Below are 19,442 nucleotides of genomic sequence, written 5' to 3' on the forward strand. Positions count from 1 at the left end.
ACTGGCTGGCAGGCCTGAGTCTGAGATCTTCACTTGGGGTTTAGTAAAATTTCGTGAGAGTTTAGGATGTGGCCACTAAGACAGGTGTGCTATGTTTTTTAAGCTGTGGGAAAAATTGGGTAGTGAAAACTGCTGGTATTTATTATGGTAATATCTTATTTCTGTTTCTATATTAAAAAAAAATTGGAATATTATATATGAAGTGGATCTAGATATCTTTAAGTGAATCATGACCATAGATATTCTATTGTTTTCTCCCTTCTTCGATCCTCAAATTATGGTTACAGTGGGTGGCCATTTTAGTAAATAAATATTTTTAATCATCACACTTTAGTGTAGTCAATGAAACAGAAGTAGATGTTTTTCTGGAATTCTCTTGCTTTTTCGATGAGACAACAGATGTTGGCAATTTGATCTCTGGTTCCTCTGCCTTTTCTAAATCCAGTTTGAACACCTGGAAGTTCTTAGTTCAGGTACTGTTGAAGCCTAGCTTGGAGAATTTTGAGCATTATTTTGCTAGCATGTGAAATGAGTGCAATTGTGTGGTAGTTTGAACATTCTTTGCCTTTCTTTGGGATTGGAATGAAAACTGACCTATTCCAGTCCTGTGGCCACTGCTGAGTTTTCCAAATTTGCTGGCATATTGAGTGCAGCACTTTAACAGCATCATCTTTTAGGATTTGAAATATCTCAGCTGGAATTCCATCACCTCCACTAGCTTTGTTCGTAGTGATGCTTCCTAAGGCCTATACTTGACTTTGCACTCCAAGATGTCTGGCTCCAGGTAGGTGATCACACTGTCGTGGCTATCTAGGTCATTAAGATCTTTTTTGTACAGCTCTTCTGTGTATTCTTGTTAATTCTTCTTAACATTTTCTGCTTCTGTTAGGTCCATACCATTTCTTTTATTGTGCCCATCTTTGCATGAAATATTCCCTTGATATCTCTAATTTTCTTGAAGAGCTCTCTAGTCTTCCCCATTCTATTGTTTTCCTCTATTTCTTGCATTGCCCACTTAGGAAGACTTTCTTATCTCTCCTTGCTATTTTTGGAACTTTTGGAACTGGCTCAAAATTGGGAAAGGAGTACATCAAGGCTCCATATTGTCACCCTGCTTATTTAACTTCTGTGCAGAGTACATCATGCGACATACTGGGCTGAATGAAACACAAGCTGGAATCAAGATTGCCGGAAGAAATATCAATAACCTCAGCTATGCAGATGACACCTCCATTATGGCAGAAAGCAAAGAGAACTAAAGAGCCTCTTGATGAAGGTTTAAGAGGAGCGTGAAAAAGCTGGCTTAAAACTCAACATTCAAAAAACTAAGATCATAGCATTTGATCCCATCACTTCATGGCAAATAGATGGGAAAACAATGGAAACAGTGACAGACTTTATTTTCTTGGGCTCCAAAATCACTGCAGATGGTGACTGCAGCCACAAAATTAAAAGATGCTTGCTCCTAGGAAGAAAAGCTATGACAAACCCAGACAGCGTATTAAAAATCAGAGACATTATTTTGCTGACAAAGGTCCGTAAGTGAAAGCTATGTTTTTCCAGTAGTCATGTATGGATGTGAGCATTGAACCATAAAGTGGACTGAGCACCGAAGAATTGATGTTTTTGAACGGTGGTGCTGGAGAAGACTCTTGAGAGTCCCTTGGACTGCAGGGAGATCCAACCAGTCAATCCTAAAGGAAATCAATCCTGATTTTCATTAGAAGGACTGATGCTGAAACTGAAGCTCAATACTTTGGCCACCTGATGCGAAGAACTGACTCATTAGAAAAGACCTTGATGCTGGGAAAGATTGAAGGCAGGAGGAGAAGGGGACGACAGAGGACAAGATGGTTGGATGGCTGACTCAATGGACATGAGTTTGAGCAAACTCTGGGAGATGGTGAAGGACAGGTAAGCCTGGCGTGCTACAGTCCATGGAGTTGCAAAGAGTTGGACATGGTTGAGCAACTGAACAATAACAAAATCATAATACTTAAAAATGTAAAAGAAGAACTATAGCTCTCCCATGTGGCCTGGTGCCAGACTATGTAAAACTGAACTAAATATACCTTGGTTCCCAATCTTTAGGGTTTATAGTTTAATATAAAAAAGATGGTTCATCCAGAAGTGCAGGATATAAATGTAACTGAACAATTTTGCCAATCAAAACACCAACTGGCATTAAGAAATTGTGTTCACCTTACTTCTTACCTTAATATTTTATCATAATAATCAGATTTAAATGTTAAGTCTAAAGAACGTTTGGTTTCAGAAACTGTGCTCTTTGACCTGATGTGATGGTCTGGTGCTAACTGCTCTCAGATTTACAGTTAAGGAAGGACCTGGGATGTGGTGCAGTACTTTTGTGGCTTCATTCTCGAAATTTTTGCTGCTGTTGTAATGGAAAGGAAACATTTTCTTTTTATAGCTTTCATTAGAGAGTGCCAGAAGAAGGCCGTAAAACAGACCAAGGCTTTGGAGACAGGTGCACGTGGGTTTGCAGGCCAGGCAACTCGATGGGAACGACAGTCAGCAATACCAAGGCAAGATACAAGATACCCATCGCCACTGAAATGAGCCCTTGATCACTTACAGTTAGTGTTCTGTCCCACTGCATCTAAAAAGTACATGTGTGAAAACACAACTCCTAGGAATTCCGCTACCTCGTTCTTCACTGTAGGTTAGAACCTATAGTTTGGTACACACAATGATGCCACTTGGCATGTATATAGCTCAATTTGATGGAGAAATGTTTTGCAAAAGATTTTTAGGGTAAATAAGATTGGTGTACAATGAGAATCTCTGAAAAAGTCTAGACTAGTCCAGAATGGGATAAAATACAGCTATGCAAACAGACCAAGAAAATCCTTTTACGATATAGCCAACATTGCATTTTAAAATTTATGGTTATTACCAGTGGAATAAAGACTGCAATATATTTTGCTTTCTACTTCTGTTGACTTTGCTGCCTTATTAGACTGGCAGGCTGATGTCCAGTAAAAGCTCAAAGGAATGGAGACGGGATGTCTATATCTTGAGGCTGCTGATAAATTTTATCTATTTCTTCTCCCTTTTTCTTATCAGGAAAGGTGATGTAAATAAAACACTTTATCTTTTAAGAGAGCCAGAAAGCCAGATTTCTTAGGCAGGATTGGAGACAGAAGGTGGTTTAGTAAGAAAATGTGGTCTATATGTTCTAATGATGAATATATTCACAGAGCAGCTTCATTCTGTAACATGCCAATGAGTTGCCAGAATATTACATATCTATAATCCAATGTAAATTCAACATTTAAAAATAAGTAGAAGTAATTTTTCATATCTAGTTGAGCAAATGATTCATAATCAGTCTGCTCCTTCCTTAACCCTCAGGACAAAGAATTAGAATGTTTTCCATTTTTAATCACACTGATCTTGTTCCTTGAGAAAACAAAAGCAATTACAAATAATCATTTGTGATGACAGAGGCGGAGAAAGATGTGGAGAATAAGAAATACTGAATGTTCCAAAAATGATTTCTCTCTGGAGAGAAAAACATAACACATAACACATAATATGTTCTTATTAGGTGTGACTATAAATGGCCTTCAATCTAGTTGGTGTGTATATATATGATATATGACACTGTCATTGAAAATCTGCAAGTGTGGAGCCAACTGCAAACAAATAATATTCTGGAAATAATTCCTCCTCTTTGAAATGCTTTCTTCACTTGGTTTAGACCATCTTCTGCTGGTTTTCCTCTTGCTGATGGGACTGGTCACTTCATCTCATCTCCTTGGCTGGACCATGCCCATGCCTCAAATTCTTAGTACTGGATTTCTCTGTAGCCCTTGGACCCCCTTTCTATCTAACTTCTCTCTCCTAGTAATCTCATCTATTCTTATGGCTTTAGTATCATTTAAACTACTTAGATAACATATTAAAAAGCAGAGACATTACTTTGCCAACAAAGGTCTGTCTAGTCAAGGCTATGGTTTTTCCTGTGCTCATGTATGGATGTGAGAGTTGGACTGTGAAGAAAGCTGAGCGCCGAAGAATTGATGCTTTTAAACTGTGGTGTTGGAGAAGACTCTTGAGAGTCCCTTGGACTGCAAGGAGATCCAACCTGTCCATTCCTTTAGGAGATCAGTCCTGGGTGTTCTTTGGAAGGAATGATGCTAAAGCTGAAACTCCAGTACTTTGGCCACCTCATGCAAAGAGTTGACTCACTGGAAAAGACTCTGATGCTGGGAGGGATTGGGGGCAGGAGGAGAAGGGGACGACAGAGGATGAGATGGCTGGATGGCATCACCGACTCGGTGGAGGTGAGTCTGAGTGAACTCTGGGAGTTGGTGATGGACAGGGAGGCCTGGCGTGCTGTGGTTCATGGGGTTGCAAAGAGTCGGACATGACTGAATGACTGAACTGAACTGAACTGAACTGAATGAATACATGTGGAATCTAGCTGCAGATATTTGGACACTTCTTTGGTTGGGTGTGTCATCTGGGCTGGCCTGTGGCTGCTTTGCTGGAATCATGCTTTTTCAGTTTCACACCTGTCCTCTCCTCTGAGCAGCAGGTTCTACCCTGGAGCTCCGAGCTGGCTGGAGCAGTGTTGAGCAGCCCTGGGCTCGTGGAGAGGGAGACGTGCTCCACTAATCTCACGTGTCTAGTTGTTCCTATCAAAGGGCCAGTCATGTGAGTCTTGGAACCATGAAACAAGCTCAGGAGCCACCTGAAAGCCACCAGGAGACCCCAGTCAGAGTAACAAGGAGTGGAAGAACCGCCCCAATTTCTGCCCCACAACATGGTCAGACTGTAAGAAAATGATGATTGTTCTAAACTACTCAATTTGGGGGTAGTTTCTTACTAAAGAAAAATGAGGCAGCAAGATTAACCAGTCACCTGATCTTGACAAGAGAATTAAAAGAGTGAAAAACTGTGCAGTGGGGAACAGACTCCAAAATGAGATCCTGAGTTGCACGACACACACTTTTTACGCTTTAGTCATTTAGTCCCTAAGTTGCGTTCAACTCTTTGCAACCCTATGAACTGTAGCCGGCCAGGCTCCTCTGTCCATGGGATTTCCCAGGCGAGAATACTAGAGCGGGTTGCCATTTCCTTCTCCAGGAGACATTCTTGACCCAAGAATCAAACCTACATCTCCTGCATTGGTAGGTGGATTCTTTACCACTTCCTAGGAGCCACAAGGAAAACCCATTACATGCAGGGTGAAAGAAAAATCAAAGCACAGGAGAAAAAAAGAGAAACCAAGACCAAGCCTAAGTAAAAATGAAGTGTTTTAGAAAATCACTTCCATGCTTCTTGAGTTATGGTCAATCTTTGAGACTATCACAGAAACCACCGAGTAACTACTTGAAATGAGGGATGAGGAACTGACGCAAATCAAAGTTTCCTTATTAATGGATCCTTGCAACTTTCCCAGGTATCTAATTACACATCATCTGGAGTAGCTGTTAAAGGAGTTTTATCTTTTTATAGCTTCCTTTCCCAGGCAGCTTTTAACTACAGTTTGGAGCTGTAACCAGACCTCTTTACTGGTCTGACCCCCATCATTTCCCACTTTAAACATGACGGTTAACCTTACAAAGAATAGCATTTAATTCCTCTTTCCAATCCCAGCCCCTCCTTTTTTCCCTAAAACAAAGAGTTTTTTTCCCTAAAACATAGAGTGCTTGCCACTTAAAGCATGTGAGAATACTTATTCAAATTATTGGTAATGGCTGGTATAAGTGATAAGCTTTTTCTGTTTTGTTTACCTTATTTAGATTAAAAAAACCTCTAGGGAGGGGGCTTCCCTGGTGGTCCAGTAGCTGAGGCTCTGCGCTTCAAATGCAAGGGGCCCGGTTTTGATCCCCCATCCACCCCACATGCAGCAACCAAGACCTGGGCAGCCAAATAAGTAAATAAATATTAAAAGAAAAAACCAAAACCAAACACCTAGACTGAGAAAGGTAACCAAACACCTAGACTGAGAAAAGTAGGCCTTTTTTTTTTTTTGACCCCACGGTATTAGTATTCACTAAGTAATCAATGAAGTAATAAATCGTATAGAGCTTGGATGAATTGTTGTTTAGTTGATAAATTGTGTCCAACTCCTCGCAACTCTGTGGACTGTAGCTCTCCAGGCTCCTCTGTTCGTGGGATTATCCCGGCAAGTACCTTGGAGTGGATTGCTGTTTCCTTCTCCAGGGGATCTTCCTGACTCAGGGATCAAACCCACATCTGCTTTGTTAGGTGGATTCTTTACTACTGAGCCCAGTTACTCCCGTTATTTTCCCTCAAAAGCAACATATAAAAAAAAAAAAAATCACAGACTCTTCCTGGGCCATAATTTGATTCGGCTCATAAAAGGAAAGCAGAGATTCCTAAATTGCAAATTGTTTCATAACAGAATCCAATTTCCCTCTTTTTACTCCTTGCTTTTTTTTTTTTTTTAAAGGAAGAAATTTTCTTATTTTTAGTAGAATATAATGCAACCAAATCAAGATGCAAAGCAAATGGTATCTAATTTTCAGGAATGAACTGTGAATGATTCATTTTACAGTGTGAAAGCTTTTGACATAGAAATGTCAAAAAAGATTCCTTCCATACAGATCTCAAAGATGAGTCAGTACCAAGGGAAATGCAACAATTTATAAAGAAAGGACTGAGGGAACACAGGATGGTGAATTGATTACCAGGGAAAAACCTGGATTAAGGCAGATTTTTGAGAAAGTGGAATTTTAAAATGGTTCATCTCTTTGATCTAAAACTGAGACTAGGGACTTCCCTGGTGATCCAGTGGCTAAGACACCATGCTCCCAGTGCAGGGGGTCCCGATTGGACCCTGGTCGGGGAGTTGAATCCCACATGCCACAGTCAAATGTTCCCATGCTGAAACTAAAGATCCCCCATGTTGCAAATAAGATCTGATGAAGCCAAACAAATAAAATAAAAAACAAACAACTAAGAGCAAGTCTTAATGAAAGAGATGCTTGGTATTCTTTCTTTTTTTTTCAAACCAAGGACATTTTATTTGATACATAACTGATAACTTGTGATTGAACCATTGAGTTAATTTTTCTCCCTGCATGAGATAGGAGAGGAAAGGGTGTGGTTGAGGTGAACCTCCACCAGAACTAGGAGTCTATGACCCAGTCCTTCCATTTCCTCCCCCCATCATCTCCTCCCAGCTCCCTTCTCCCTCCTATCTACAGGTAGGGTATTTTTCTTTTTTATAGGTAGGGTTTATACTGGGGATGCTGAAGCAATATTGTCCCCTGAGAGAGGGCAGAACAAGATGAAATAAGGAAGAAACTGGAAGTTTTTGATGACTTGGGACTTTTGGGGATCCCACTGCACGAATATCTCCCTTGTGCATTTCATTCTTCCTGGTTCCCATGTCCACATGTTCACACCCATTGATACTCTAAAGAACAGCAGCCAGGCCTGATTCTTCACGTCTGTACCTCATACTCTTCTCTCCAATTGTTCTGTTGAACTAAATGATGACTTACGCTTCTCAATGTAGGGATAATTCATGATATAGTATATCACTGAGGAATAAGTGCCCTAAAATATTTTTCAATCAAGAAAAAAATTAATTTTTTATACTTTTCTTTTTTTTGGCTGTGACTCGTGGCATGTGGGATCTTAGTTCCCTGAGCAGGAATTGAACCCAATTTCCAAGGAAGTCCCAAGAAAAAAAATGTATATTTTCTATATTAAGATTCATATGAACCATAAAAGGGACCACTAAACTATAGCACATAACACTATTTAGAGCACATATTGTAAATTTTGTAACACGAAAATATACTGTAGAGATGAAAAGTTGCCTCTATTTCTTATCAAACCAAGCAAATTATTTTCCTCTCCTTGGTCTCTCTTTTCATCAATGTCTCTCTTCTCAGAGGACTATGCCCAGCTGCCTTTAAAAGATTTTACTATTTATAGAAGCCAAGCATCTTCCTTGCCTTCTTTCTCCTGTTTCTCATTCTTGGGTCATAGGCTGCTCTTTTCTGGATTTGGTTAGATGTTTCCTCAGAGGTGCAGTTTTCTTAGAACACTGAGTGGCTCTTTCCCAGAACTTGTTATCATGCTAGTTTTTAACATAAAGTTTGGGAAATTTTCTAAATAAAGAGCAAGTTTTAAAATAAAATGCTATTTTCCCAAATTTGATGGTGCTTTTGTAAAGGCAAGTGTAGGTGTGGAAATACCTCTGAGCTGAGTATGTACATGTATTTCTCCACACAAGGCCTATATACATTTGTGTTTTAGAGCTAGAGTCATAGGAAATTAGTGTTAATATAAAATAAAAGTCATAGGAATGAGCTGGGCAAATGAGAAAAACTAAATGTAAAGAATAGCGTGAAGTAAATAAGGAAAACTGGTCACAGATAATAAAACTCAATAAACTTTCAGAACTTTTTTCTGCTTGTATTAATAGAACAACTACTAATAATATGATGAAAACCCACTATTCTATCCCCTGACATAACTACTAATAATACTGATCATATTACTTTCAAGGAATTTTATATTCATAAACCTACACATTTAAATTGCATTTAACATCCCTATCCTTTTCCCTAAAATGTTGCTTTCAACATTTTCTGTAAATTGGCTCATTTATGTACCTAATTTCTTTGTTCAAATTTTGGATCATTTCCATAGGGTTTATTCTAAAAATTGTAATTATTGGGTCAGAAGGCAAAAGCAGGATTTCCCTAATGGCTCAGTGGATGAGAATCCATTAGCAGCAACTAAGCCTGTGAGCCACAACTATTGAGCCTGTGCTCTAGAGCCTGGGAATTGCAACTACGGAAGTCTGAGTGCCCTAGGGCCTGTCCTCAGCAGTAAGAGAAGCCTGCACACAGCAACAAAGACCTAGCAGAGTCAATAAATAAATAAATTAAAAAAAAGAACACAAAAGCACTTGTAGGACTTTACTTTCTGGAGGGGCTGTTCAAGTTTCCATCATTACCAGAGAAGTATGCTTTTTAACGAGAATTTCTCTTAAATTTGATTTTTTCTTTGGTGATTTTTATACTCATACCTTTTAATATGAAAGTATTACGATTTTAACTACCAATTGTATGGATTCTTTAAATACCAAGAATATTAACATGCAGTTTTGCTGCAAGTATATTCCCCAGATTATTGCTTTATTTGGTTTTTAATTTTATGAATGTGTGATCTTCTTTTAAAATTTTATGTCCTAAAATGCATTTATAGTTTTACTCAGATTTTCTACCATCCTTTTTAGGTTTAAAAAGTCTTCCTTTTCTAGAGACCAAAAAGACGCTGGTTTATTTTCTTCTACTGCCTGATGGTTTGAGTTTCTGCATGCTTAAACATAGTGTTTAAGAACACACACTACTTTTATTTGATGACTGGCTCCAAAACTTAGTAGATGAGTGACCTTGATTAAGCTCTTGCAACTTCAGCTTCCTCACCTGTAAAGTGGGGATAACTATAGCACCATCACAGGTGTTCAGTTCAGTTCAGTTCAGTCGCTCAGTCGTGTCTCTTTGCGACCCCACGAACCCCAGCACGCCAGGCCTCTCTGTCCATCACCAACTCCCGGAGTTCACTCAGACTCACGTCCATCGAGTCAGTGATGCCATCCAGCCATCTCATCCTCTGTCGTCCCCTTCTCCTCCTGCCCCCAATCCCTCCCAGCATCAGAGTCTTTTCCAATGAGTCAACTCTTCGCATGAGGTGGCCAAAGTACTGGAGTTTCAGCTTTAGCATCATTCCTTCCAAAGAAATCCGTGATAAGCATTAAATAAAATAATTTCTGAGAAGTATTTTTAACAGGGCCTGGTACACACTAATACTTAACAAATGGTAATAATTGTAACAACAGACTGGTTCCAAATAGGAAAAGGAGTACGTCAAGGCTGTATATTGTCACCCTGCTTATTTAACTTATATGCAGAATACATCACGAGAAATGCTGGGCGGGAAGAAGCACAAGCTGGAATCAAGATTGCTGGGAGAAATATCACTAACCTCAGATATGCAGATGACACTACTCTATGGCAGAAAGTGAAGAAGAACTAAAGAGCCTCTTGATGCAAGAGAAAGAGGAGAGTGAAAAAGCTGGCTTAAAGCTCAACATTCAGGAAACTAAGATCATGGCATCCAGTCTCATCACTTCATGGCAAATAGATGGAGAAACAGTGGAATTAGTGGCAGACTTTATTTTTTTGGGCTCCAAAATCACTGCAGATGGTGATTGCAGCCATGAAATAAAAAGACACTTACTCCTTAGAAGGAAAGTTATGACCAACCTAGACAGCCTATTAAAAAGCAGAGACATTACTTTGCCGACAAAGGTACGTCTAGTCAAGGCTATAGTTTTTCCAGTGGTCATGTATGGATGTGAGAGTTGGACTGTGAAGAAAGCTGAGCATCGAAGAATTGATGCTTTTGAACTGTGGTGTTGGAGAAGACTCTTGAGAGTCCCTTGGACTGCATGGAGATTCAACCAATCCATCCTAAAGGAGATCAGTCCTGAGTGTTCATTGAAAGGACTGATGTTGAAGCTGAAGCTCCAATATTTTGGCCACCTGATGCAAACAGCTGACTCATTTGAAAAGACCATGATGCTGGGAAAGATTGAGGGCAGGAGGAGAAGGGGATGACAGATGATGAGATGGTTGGATGGCATCACTGACTCAATGAACATGAGTTTGAGTAAACTCCGGGAGCTGATGATGGACAGGGAGGGCTTGTGTGCTGCAGTCCATGGGGTTGCAAAGAGTTGGACGCGACTGAGCGACTGAACTGAGCTGAGTCATTGCAACTAATATTATTGATATGTAGCACAAGATAAGCCTTTAACATGTTTTTCCCCCAGATGGTACATAGCACTGTTTGTTGATGAATCTTCCCTTTTCTTGTTACAATCCAAGTGACTTCAGCCTATATTATATTCTTGTACACTTTGAAACCTGTTTCTGTTTCCCCCATTGACTTGTCAATGTATTTATGGGTGTATACCACATTGTTTCACAATTGTAGTTTTATAACACTTAAGAATATGATGTAGGAAGAATTTGCATATAGGAAACACAATTTTTTAAAAAATTGTCATGATTATTTTACATCTCATAAGTACTGTATTATCTAAAAATGATGTTATTGGGGTGCTAGGAGTGGGAACAGCAGAGTGAGAATTCACTAGTGAATAAAATCCAGATTATTTGCTCATATTTTGAGACATCATCACAAGTAACAGTTATTCGTTAAGTTGAAGTGATACAGTGGCTACTTATGGTATGTAAATATTTGTATGCAACAGCCTTTAACATTTGATGTGATGCAGAAGAAACCTATGTAGACCTCAGGTTTTCCTGAGAATCACTGTGAATCCTAATTATTCATGATTTTATTTATGATCTTTGTTTTTACCATTGCTCTGTTTATCATTTTTGTCAATACCTTACTGCAACTTAAATGCTAATGAAATGTTCTTTGTTTTGATTTCAGCAATAAATTTATTTTTAATAATACCACTAAACATTTTGTTTAGTGTTTCACAATTACTATAACCATACATTTATAATAAGGATATCATTATAGTTTTCTACTACCAATGGAATGAATATCTTTATGGTTTAACAATAAAAGTTTTGGTCCTGAAAATTAATTGTAAATGATAAATAACAGAATATCCGTAAACACTTACACTGTTCTTTAAGAAAGTGGGCCTTTTATTTCTATGTTGATGGGACTTGGGTGCTCTGATAAAGTGATTGTTAAAGTGTGAAAGGAAAAATGAAGACCTCTTCTAAATTGTAGGTAAACCACTTAAGTAGGCCATTAAACAGCGTTTGCTAAGGATTATGCGTGCATGCTAAGTTGCTTCAGTCATGTCCAACTCTTTGTGACTCTATGGACCATAGCTCGTCAGGCGCCTCTGTCCATGGGATTCTCCAGGCAAGAATATCGGAGTGGGTTGCCATGTCCTCCTCCAAGGGATCTTCCTGCTCCAGGGATTGAACCTATATTTCTTATGTCTCCTGCATTGGCAGTCAGGTTGCTACCTGGGAAGCCCTCAAAGGGCTGTATTCAATATAAAAGAGCACCAGAGTTCCTAATTTCATTTTTTTATAAAATTCCCACTATGAAAATTAGAAGACATATAAAATACCTTCTAGAAATTCATGGAATTTAGAAAGACCTCTTTAAAGAAGTCTTGACATCCATGTTTGAGAAGAATTCTGGAAAGACTTTGAGACACTTGATGGGTTTTTCAGAGCTGGATGAAAAGGCACTTCTATTGTTTTCTTTTTAGGAAGACTTTCAAGCATAGATTAGAATATAATTCTGAGTACTCATTATTCAGTTCAAGGAATCAAGCTTTAGAAATATAATTGAGCCATATCTTCTTTTTGTTTCCAATGAGAAATCTACCACTGAAAATATAGAGTTTGGATGTCCTAGAATTTCCTTTTCCAAAGTTCATTCCATCTAACATATTCCTTGGGCTTCCTTGATAGCTCATCGCCATAAGGATGTCAAATGGATATAGTTGGCAAAATGGTCTAGATGCAAGTTTGCCTAAACCAAAGATGGCTAGTAATCAGCAACTGTGGAAAATAATTCTGAACAGTACAGCAAGATTGATAATAGTTTAATTCCTGGGAACCAATGAACCACTGTCCTGGGCATCCACTCTCAAAACTCCTTGAGTTCTCTTCTTTCTGAGAAAAATACTGTTCTAAACCCAACAAAAGAGTGAGGAGAAAGAGCCACATTACCTGTCAACGCTTAGGGCGCAGAGATTAAGGACGGTGATCCCCACTGAGGACTTCTGCAAAAAGGGGAACAACTTGCAGAGGAAAACGCCAAAGTCATTTTGTTCAAAAGGCCAGCGCCCAGCCAGCAGCTGAAAAAGGGAAAAAGCGTGTAAGACAAATGGCAGAGCCAGCACGGAACACTTGGACACACATTTCTAATCACACTTCTGAACTTCTAAATTTTATCATTGGTGATGCTTTTCAGTTGGAGTGATAGCAGGAGATTATCATCGTCATTATCTTTTCATATTTTAATGCTGCAGCAAGTTTTTCTAACCCTGAAAGATGCGGAGAATGATAAATATAATAACAAGAGATAAATCTTTGATCTTATAGGAAGTGGTCACGTGGCCCACTGTTCAGAGGAGCAACAGGTGGGGGTTTGGATGACAGTTTAACCAAGAAGCAGGAAGTCATCTTTGATCAGTTCTTACAAAGTCATGAGTTAAATGAGTCATTTTCAACCAGTGGCATTGGGAGATTATATTCACTCCTGACAAGCAGCCAAATTTCTGAACAAGATGTTATGGAGAATACTGGGAAAATGAAGTGGTTTAGGATATACTGGCTTTGTCAACTGGCTAACACCTAAAATCACTTGGAACTCACGCTTTCCTCCATGCTTAACAGGCTGCCTTGCTTTAGCAGGGATGACACCAGTGATGTTTGTTTAGGCTCAGATTTCTCTTTATCACATGGGAAAATGTGGTTACTGTGACCTGTTTGTAGCGCTTGCAGGAATGTCTATTCTTCCATGTTGACAATTTGAAATCTTTGAAATTCTAAGGAGAAAGTGATGACACTCTAGTGGCTGTGATAAGTAGCAAGAACACAAGTCCTCTGTGAGCTGCTGGTATTCATCTACTTAGGTATTGTACTAGAAGCATGGACTTAAATAACAGCGTAGCTATGTAAATAGAGGGAGGAAGTCCCCACTGAATATATGATGTCTTTTCAAGAGTAAAAATGGCATTGATTTCCTTTCTAATGTTTGCTTAGTGACTCAGAACTTAAACTTACTCTACTCAATAGGAAATAATACCATGCTAATTTGACAAAATTTTCTTTTTTTTCAAAGCACCCATTGCCATACTAACTCTAAGTTGACCTTCCAATGTTGTTCTACCATGTCTAAAATATTGAGGATTAATTTCACGGCTGGTGTCATCATTGATATGAGTCCATGGAAAGAGGCTGGGAAACTGTCACTCCAGAAATACAAAATCAGAACGTATGCATTTTGAAAATTTAATAACATAGGGCTCTCTCTGTAATTATATTCTTTATGGCTAAGACCCTGTATGACTTTTAAACATATTTCCCCCCTTTTTCTGTATTGTTTTCTGAAAGCCCTTTTCCTTCAGTCCTGTCTCAGGGATTTTTTCCCTCTCATTCTTACTGGTTTTGCTTGGTGTCTTCTTAGAATTTCCATATAAACTCTTGTCCAAGGACAACCAGTGAACTCTTCACAGAAACACTTCCCTAAACACTTTCAGTTCTCATGAAGCTAAAAAATAATTATACCATTGCTGATTGCTAGTTATTAGGGCCTGATGCAAGTAAAGACACAAAACCTTATTTCTGGGATGAATCACCCCCTAAAAAGAAGACCTGAAAATTAATTTTTATAGGATGAGAATTTAGTATTTTGTTCCACAACAGTAATTCTCCAGTAAAGACTAGAGAGATGTAATTTAAACATGTAGGGTTATTGTTACCATCTTTCTAAATTCCATATATATGCATTAGTATACTGTATTGGTGTATTTCTTTCTGGCTTATTTCAGTTAAAATAAATAAATTTAAATTAAACATGTAGGAATTGTTATAGGATAAGGTTTGAAACAGTTGAACTGTTATGGTTGGATGGTTGGTTCATTCCTGGAGACAGAGGATCCTGAAATCCATGTGAACAAATTTTCCAACTCATACATCCAACAACAAGAGAAAAGGATGTTTCTGGCTTTAACAAGGGAGACTCTGAAATCCTGTGAAAGTCTAAGTAACAGGGGCTAAGGAACATGATCTGGAAAACCCCACAGCGCATGGTTTCAGGCTCTTCCAGTCTCAACCGAAAAAGATTTTGGGCTTCCCAGGTGGGGCTGATGGTAAAGAATCTGCCTGCCAATGCAAGAGACATAGGAGAGTTGGGTTTGATCCCTGGGTTGGGAAGATTCCCCAGGAGAAGGGAATGGCTACCCACTCTAGTACTCTTGCCTGGAAAATTCTATGGGCTGAAGAGCCTGGAGGGCTACAGTCCATAGGGTTGCGAACAGTCAGACACACTGAGTGCAACAACAACACGAGACAACAGCAATGCTTACTTAAACTCTTAATTAGGGTTAGGAGGAAAGGAAGAGCTCAAGAGGAAGATATCAGTTCAGTTCAGTCGCTCAGTTGTGTCCGACCCTTTGCGACCCCATAAACCACAGCACGCCAGGCCTCCCTGTCCATCACCAACTCCCAGAGTTCACCCAAACCCATGTCCATTGAGTCGGTGATGCCATCCAACCATCTCATCCTCTGTCGTCCCCTTCTCCTCCTGCCCTCAATCTTTCCCAGCATCAGGGTCTTTTCTAATGAGTCAGCTCTTCACATCAGGTGGCCAAAGTTTTGGAGTTTCAGCTTCAGCATCAGTCCTTCCGATGAACACCCAGGACTGATCTCCTTTAGGATGGACTGGTTGGATCTCCTTGCAGTCCAAGGGACTCTCAAGAGTCTTCTCTAACACCATAGAACTGTTACTGTTTAGTCGTTGTGTCTGACTCTTCTGTGACCCCATGGACTGTAGCCCTCCAGGCTCCTCTGTCCATGGGATTCTTCAGGCAAGAATACAGGAGTGGGTTGCCATTTCCTTCTTCAGGGGACCTTCCTGACCCAGGGATTGAACCTGCATCTCCCACATTGCAAGTAAAGCAGTAAAGTGGATTCTTTACTGCTGAGCCACCATTGATGGGCACTAAACAGATCACAGAACTGTTTTTTGTTGACACAAATGAGTGTTTGGTTATTTTTGTTCTTTTTTTTTTTTCTTTGCCAGCATTGATTCTTCTTGGGAATTATAGACAGAGGTGAATGAAAGAAATCATTGGAAAAAAATTTTAGGTCCAATCACAGTGTAGACACCCCTGATGTACATCCACACTTTATTCTCAAGGGATGTATGGACAGTGACTATTGTAATGATGCCAACAGGAAATTAGGTCCCTGCCTGCCGGCAACTTCTCTTTCTGGTTAAAGCAGCTTTCTTAAGCAGGCCTTGATTAACTGTACTGTGCTATGCTGAGTTGCTTCAGTCGTGTCTGACCCTACGGATTGTAGCCCACCAGGCTCCTCTGTCCATGGGAGTCTCCAGGCAAGAATACTGAAGTGGGTTGTCATGACCTTACCTATTCAACCTCAGGTAGGATCTGCCTGTTAACCTCTTTCACGGAACCAATGTTGGAGTATTTTATACTCAAAGACTCCTTTCAGACCGCTCTGCCTTAGCAAGAAAACATGTACAAAAGGAAGGCAAAGAGACATAGAGGGTAGCTCACCTATTTTTCTCTTATTTAGAGGAGTTATTTTGGAGCTTAAGAAAGGTTACTGGAAATGCACACTTTCTGTTATTTACTAGCATATAAAATGGGAAATACAGTATTTAAAATTGCAAAAGTTAAGCTGTATAAAAACTTATATAATGAAAAGGAAGTCACCCTTCTATTCAAGAACTCTAAATTCTCTGCCCAAAGGCAATCATAGTTAATTATAAAGTGTGTTTTCTTCCAGAAAACTCCCTCTGTACATAAAAGATGTGCCATTTAAAAAAAAAATGAGAGCATATGGAAATAATACCTTTCAGCAGTCTATTATGATCTTTTTTTCCTACAGCAGATTTCTGAGAACTGGTTCTATTACTTAATTAAAAGGTTTTGATTTTTAAAAGCACGTTGAGGAAAACAATTTAGACTAGACTAGGAAAAGATAAAGAACTGCTTAGGATAAACAGACCATGGTAAAAGAACTAGTTGATTTCATTACCATTAACAAGTTATGAACAATTTAATGAAAGAAAAACCAAACCAGTCTGACAAATTAACAAGTCTGATTGGTTCAAGGGTTAATCTGGCACCTTGGAGCAGTCATAGCTTATTTTTGCATAAAAGGGTCTGTGCTTTTATGTAACCCTCATATTTATAACTTCCAGGAGCATCACACGGTACCTAGTACCCTGTAGGTGTTGAAGCAATGAATGATTTCAATTCACTAATTCAGGGAAATAACTTTCACATTTTGAAATCTGACAGTACCACTTTGCCTCAGAAAACGCAATCATCTTAAAGTTTACTATTTAAACGTTGTTTAACAGTATCCGGAAGTCGTATTTCCACTCTTTATGTGGAAACAAACAAGGCGCTGTTTCAACTAGTTGTTGGAGGAGGCGGGAGATCAGAGCTCTGCTGAAAAGTCCGCAGCGGCGAGGAGCTGCCAGATTCTGCGTGGGGAGCCCTCCCCTTGCTCTCGCTGAGACTGTGCAGCTGGATGAGAGGCACAGCGCAGCGCCTGAGAGGACGCCCGGCCTGTGGTCCAACCGAGCACTCAGGTGGGCGCAGAGGAATAGTCCAGGGCCACTGAGGCAGCAGAGGGCAATCTGCCGAGTATGGATTTCGTTTTAGGAACCCTGGTGTGGTTCTAGTACAGGGTAATTTTCTTCAGTCAAAAAGTAGTTAAAGTCCTGATCTCAACCTGAAAATTAAAGCACTACTAACGCTAAGAGTCAGACACGACTGAGCGACTTCCCTTTCACTTTTCACTTTCATGCATTGGAGAAGGAAATGGCAACCCCCTCCAGTGTTCTTGCCTGGAGGATCCCAGGGACGGGGGAGCCTGGTGGGCTGCCGTCTATGGGGTTGCAGAGTCGGACACTACTGAAGCGACTTAGCAGCAGCAAACAGCACAATTAGTGTAGAAGTTCTGTATTTGTGTGGCTGATTTGGATGGTGTCAAAATCAACATTATGAAATTGACAGGCTGCACGACATGGACGGAACTAGAGGTTGTCGTACGGAGTGAAAAAAGTGAGATGGAGAAGAACTATCATATGAAATCCCTTATGTGCCAAATCTAAAAAGAAATGATGCAAACGAATTTATTTACAAAACAGAAAGAGACTCACAGACTTAGAAAATGACCACAGAGGAAGGACAGCGGAAGGGATAGTTAGGGAGTTTGGGATCGACATGTACACACTACGATATTTAAAATGGATAACCAGCAAGAACCTACTTATATAGCGCAGGGAACTCTGCTCAATGTTATGTGATGGGATGGGGAGGAGGAGTGTGGAGGAGAATGGGAGGGGAGTCTGGAGGAGAATGGATACATGTATATCCATGTAAAGGATCCAAAGGCGGAGTCCCTTTGCTGTCCACCTAAAACTATCATGACATTGCTAACTGGCTATACTCCAATATAAAATAAAAAGTTTTAAAAATAAATGCAATAGATTTTTTTCTGCTGCTGCTAAATCGCTTCAGTTGTGTCCGACTCTGAGCGACCCCATAGACGGCAGCCCACCAGGCTCCGCTGTCCCTGGGATTCTCCAGGCAAGAACACTGGAGTGGGTTGCCATTTCCTTCTCCAATGCATGAAAGTGAAAAGTGAAAGTGAAGTCGCTCAGTCGTGTAGGACTCTTAGCGACCCCATGGATTGCAGCCTACCAGGCTCCTCCGCCCATGGGAATTTCCAGGCAAGAGTACTAGAGAAGGTTGCCATTGCCTTCTCTGGGATTTTTTTCTATTTTCCTCTGTTTCCAGAGAAGTAATTTTTTCCCTTTATAAGTGTCCTATAAATACTCAATATCTTCTATAAGGTACACCCACTTGAAATACAATGTCTGCATTAGAAATACATCAAAAAAGCAATTGACAGGCTGCATTTTTTTTAACCCATTGACACAGATTTACCTAACTACACGTACCACATGATCCACTGATAAGCACCCTGTTTTTAGAATGAGTAGGTCCCAAAGCAGGCTGTCCAGCCACTACTATACTTAGCACAAAGCAATTTCTATGTGATTGTGACCTTTTAGATAAATGCAGGGTACCTGTTTATGTCAGTTTTCTGGAACATACCTGACAACCAGAAGGTAAGCAAAAATGTAAGGCGCCAAAAGCTTGCTGTGAAATCTGTGCCCTAAAGCCCTTGTCCTTTACTTATGGGCAGATTGCCTGAGTCTTCCACACACGTTGATTTTTTTTTTACTTTACACACAATTTTATTGTTCTATTATTCATCATTGCACACACAAAGCCACTTATTAATACAAACCCTCCTGATGAGTGGTTCTTAGTCTTGGCTGTACATCAGAATGACTGAAGAAGCTTTTAAAAATCCCAGTGTCTAGGCTATGCCTTTAGACAACTGCTCTTCATCCTGGGGTGATCTTGTCCTTCAGGGGACATTTGACAACATCTTGTGATATTTTTGGTTTTTACAGCTTGTTGGGAGGCTATTAACATCTGGGGGCAGAGGCCAAGGATACCGCCAAACATCCAATGCACAGGCCAGGTGCTCCAGTGAACAATTATCTAGCCCAGAATGTCAATGGTGCTTAGACTGAAAATCCTGTCCTAGGCCAATGAAATCAGAATCTCT

The 19,442-nt window shown here is 39.8% G+C and overlaps 1 protein-coding gene across 1 annotated transcript in view; it reads right to left on the reverse strand.

The window, feature by feature from the left end:
• The window catches only part of EDNRA (endothelin receptor type A), a 73,088-nt gene that overhangs the window by 18,593 nt on the left and 35,053 nt on the right, over positions 1-19,442 (reverse strand). Inside the window, 1 exon segment of the mRNA NM_174308.2 lies at positions 12,762-12,889. Coding sequence (NP_776733.1) covers positions 12,762-12,889 — 128 coding nt within the window.

Source organism: Bos taurus, chromosome 17 (assembly GCF_002263795.3).
Source record: "Bos taurus isolate L1 Dominette 01449 registration number 42190680 breed Hereford chromosome 17, ARS-UCD2.0, whole genome shotgun sequence".
Classification (NCBI taxonomy): Eukaryota; Metazoa; Chordata; class Mammalia; order Artiodactyla; family Bovidae; genus Bos; species Bos taurus.